Source organism: Lycium barbarum, chromosome 5, assembly GCF_019175385.1.
Source record: "Lycium barbarum isolate Lr01 chromosome 5, ASM1917538v2, whole genome shotgun sequence".
NCBI classification, from domain to species: domain Eukaryota; kingdom Viridiplantae; phylum Streptophyta; class Magnoliopsida; order Solanales; family Solanaceae; genus Lycium; species Lycium barbarum.
Genome location: NC_083341.1, coordinates 82,425,108 through 82,429,128, shown reverse-complemented (window position 1 = coordinate 82,429,128; position 4,021 = coordinate 82,425,108). Strand labels below are relative to the sequence as shown.

Sequence of the window (4,021 nt, the reverse complement as noted above, 5' to 3'; positions counted from 1 at the left end):
TTAGAGACAAACATGAAGGTAAGCACATTGACAGAAAGAGAATAAGAGATAGTAAACGGAGTCCAATTTTCAATTCACATCATTATAAAAGGGAATTTATTATTCACTACAAAAATTGATGAAGGGTATATATTTGTACAAGTTCAAAAGATCCTTTGTCAATCATCAGGCTCCATCCAATCCCAATCGGTATCATCAAAGTCAGCCTCCTCTTCCGATGTTTCAATAGATACATCTTGTGAATGTTGTGCAAGGGAAGACACATCAATGATATCGACAGGGAGATATTCTCTCGACCATCTGACATCAACATCGAGTAATCTTTCTGATGAGCCAATGTCATCATTAGGCTCCCTCCAAAATGTTTCTTCAATATTAGGACAATTGTCTTCCTCCAATTCATAGAAATCAATCGGGACTTTATTTCTTGCATAATAAACCCCTTTCTCAATTGGATCCTCCACATAAAAAACTTGCACTTGAGATGCTAGTACAAAAGGGTCGTCCGTGCTGCATTTTTTATTTGAAGTATACCCGAGTCAACCCATAGCCATCGACTTCATTATGAAACCAATCACATCTAAATAGTACAACACTAAAACAACCCCAATAATCAATCTCAATGATATCTTGAATAACTCCATAATAGGTAACCATTCCATCAACGGGATTTTGGTCTCTGGCACTAGCAAAACTATCAGTTGTTGCTGACAAACTCACTCCACTATTTTGAGTCTTGCATGAGGCATCCCGTTTCATCGTATGAAATCGGTATCCATTAATGAAATATCCAGTATATCTTCTGGCCACTACATTAGGCCCATAAGATAGCCATATTATATGATTGGGCACTTTAACTTTTTTTAACTTTCTCTTTTAACCAATCACCAAATTCTCGACTATGAATTCGTGCTTTTGCCCATGCGTTTCCTCTACCATGTTTATCAATTATACTCTTATGTTCCCTGCAAGCATGTATGCTATATTAATCATTAGGTATATAAAAATGAAATTTAAAACACATTATCATAATAAATAAATTTCAAAATTCAAATGACTATATTTTCTTACTTGATAAACATCTCTACTTGTTCATCTCCAGTATTGAACAAAGCATACCGATGTGCTTCAACCCACTGATGACTATCCATGTCAAATATCTTGCCTTTCCTTTTCTTCTTACTTCTAATTGGATGGCCTGTCTTAGGAAATATATGTGAAAAATCATTTCCCTTTGTTTGAACATCTTCATCCTCGGTCTGATACCTACTAAATCTTGTCTTCACCCCATCATGTAGGTATCTTGAACAAAAGGTCAAACACTCTTCGGCCAGAAAACTCTCCGCTATTGATCCTTCTGGATTGGATTGATTCCGAACGAACCCCTTGTACTTACACATGTTTCTCTCATTGGGATACATCCAATGCAAATGAACCGGACCCCCAAGCTTACTTTCATCTACTAAATGGATAGGCAAATGTGTCATTATATCAAAAAAGATTGGAGGAAAAATCTTTTCAAGGTCACATACTATATCTATGATTTCAACCTTCATTTTATCAAGATCTCTTCTTCTTATAACCTTACTACATGTGGCTATAAAATAATTCTCCAACCTAATCAAGGCCAAAGACACATTCTTGGGTAACACTTTTCTAACCGCAACCTGAAGCAAGTACTGCATTATGAAATGAGCATCATGGCTCTTATATCCTGATAATTTCATCTCCTCCATTTGCACACGACGTGATATATTAGAGGCACACCCTTTTAGTAATTTGACATTTTTTAAAACAGTGCAAAACAACCTTTTCTCCTCTGGTTTCATAGAGAAACAAGCTTTAGCCAGATGAATTTTACCATTCTTATCATCTTTTCATGGTTGAAGCTCTTTGCGTATCCCTATCTCGTGCAAGTCAGAGCGAGAATTTACATGATCTTTGGACTTTCCAGGTACATCTAACAAAGTCCCAAGCAAACTATCACATATATTCTTCTCTATGTGCATAACGTCAAGATTGTGCCTCAATTTGTTATGTGCCCAATATGGCAATTTAAAAAATATGGATCTTTTCTTCCATGGACCATCACTCTTCCGAGCCCTTTTTTCGGCCCTTCCCAAAGACATTATTGAATTCACGTAGCTCTTCAAGCACTTCTATGCCTGATAAGGGAGTAGGTGCAGCTTTATGCTCCTCTTTACCATCAAATGATTTCTTATCTCTTCGAAATGGATGATCAGGAGGTAAAAATGCTCGATGACCCAAGTAACACATCTTACAACTATGTTTGAGATATTGAGAGCAAGTATCATAATTACAGGTGGGGCATGCCCATTTCCCCTTGGTGCTCCATCCGGAAAGCATTGCTAGTGCTGGAAAATCACTAACTGTCCACAATAAAGCTGCACGCATTAGAAATGTTTGGTTAGTTTCAGCATCATATGTTTCCACTCCCATTTCCCATAGTTCCTTCAACTCTGTAATTAGTGGTTGTAGGAACACATCTATATCGTTTCCAGGAGACAATGGACCTGGAATGATCATTGACAACATTATATACTCCGGCTTCATGCAAATCCATGGTGCCAAATTATAGTTCATTAACATAACTGGCCATGTACTATGGGAAATGCTCATGGTTTGGAATGGATTGAAACCGTCACTTGAAAGACCCAATCGAACATTACGAGGATCTTTAGAGAAATCCGGGTGCAATGAATCAAAATGCTTCCAAGCTTCCCCATCAGCAGGATGTCTTAAATTCCCATCTTTGGGTCATTCAGTAGCATGCCATCTCATGGCTACAGATGTTTCAGAACACATAAATATCCTCTGAAGCCTAGGCTTTTAAGGGAAGTACCTTAAAACCTTTGTTGCGATTTTAGTGTTCTTATTAGTCAAATCATCACGAACATTCTTCCATCTAGAAGAACCACACACAGAGCAATTATCTATCTTCGCATTGTCATTCCAAAATAGCATGCAATCGTTAGGGCATGCATGAATTTTCTCATAACCAAGGCCCAAATCTTTTATCACCTTTTTTGCCTTGTTGAAAGACTCGGGTAGCTGAGCAAATGGAAATGCCTCGTTTATCAAGTCTAACAAGTATAACAAGTCTGAAAAGGCTACATTACTCAATCCGTGAATGCATTTAAACAAGTACAACCGAATGGTGAAACTCAACTTAGAAAAATTCTTACACCCTGGGTACAACTCTTGTTTCCCTTCCTTAACTAATTTGAAAAATCTCTTTGCATCTTCAGATGGTCCCTCTCTCACTCCTTCATGCATCAGATCACCTTCTACATTCCTGAAAGTATCATAAAGTAGTCCATCGATATCGTCATGCATGTCGGAAGTTTCATCATCATTGGTTGGATGCGGCATATCTGTTGAAGAAAACCCTTCTCCATGGAAAACCCATTTGGTGTATCCATTAACAAATCCATAACCAAACAAGTGATTCTCCACCACTGTTCGAGTATGCCAATACCGATTAAAACACCTTATACAAGGGCATAGTATTTCATTTCCTTGAGAAGCTCGTTCAAATGCCTTATCAAGAAAAGACTTCACTCCACGATCATACTCATTGGTGGATCTTCGGAGATCCATCCAACTTTTATCTATAGTATCCATTGAATATCCTACGTGACACGAGCATAACATCAAAATCAAAATTCAAATAGCAAATTTCAGCAGAAATGCATACAAAAAGAGAAAAGTATCAGTTTCCCCATCAACCCAATGTTTTGCTTTGAAGAATGATCCAAGAAAAAGAATAATTCCATGGTTAGACTACATAGAGATCACATTTTTATCAAATCCACAAACAAATGCAAATGATTTTTTTTCCCACAAAGATTTAGTTCTCTGGTTTGAAGAATGATCCAAGAAAACGGAAAAAAAAAATTCCATAGCTAGACTACATAAAGATCACATATTTATCATATCCAGAAACTAAAATCCACAAACAAATGCAGAAGATATTTTCTTTCTACAAAAACCCAGACTT

The 4,021-nt window shown here is 37.1% G+C and overlaps 1 protein-coding gene across 1 annotated transcript; it reads right to left on the bottom strand.

The window, feature by feature from the left end:
- Positions 1-2,088: 2,088 nt before the first annotated feature.
- LOC132639535 (uncharacterized) lies at positions 2,089-3,645 on the bottom strand. Its single transcript, XM_060355978.1, has 2 exons — positions 2,864-3,645; positions 2,089-2,758 (listed from the first exon to the last, which is right to left on the bottom strand). Exons 1-2 carry the CDS (start codon positions 3,643-3,645, stop codon positions 2,089-2,091), a joined length of 1,452 nt encoding a protein of 483 aa, XP_060211961.1.
- Positions 3,646-4,021: the final 376 nt, after the last annotated feature.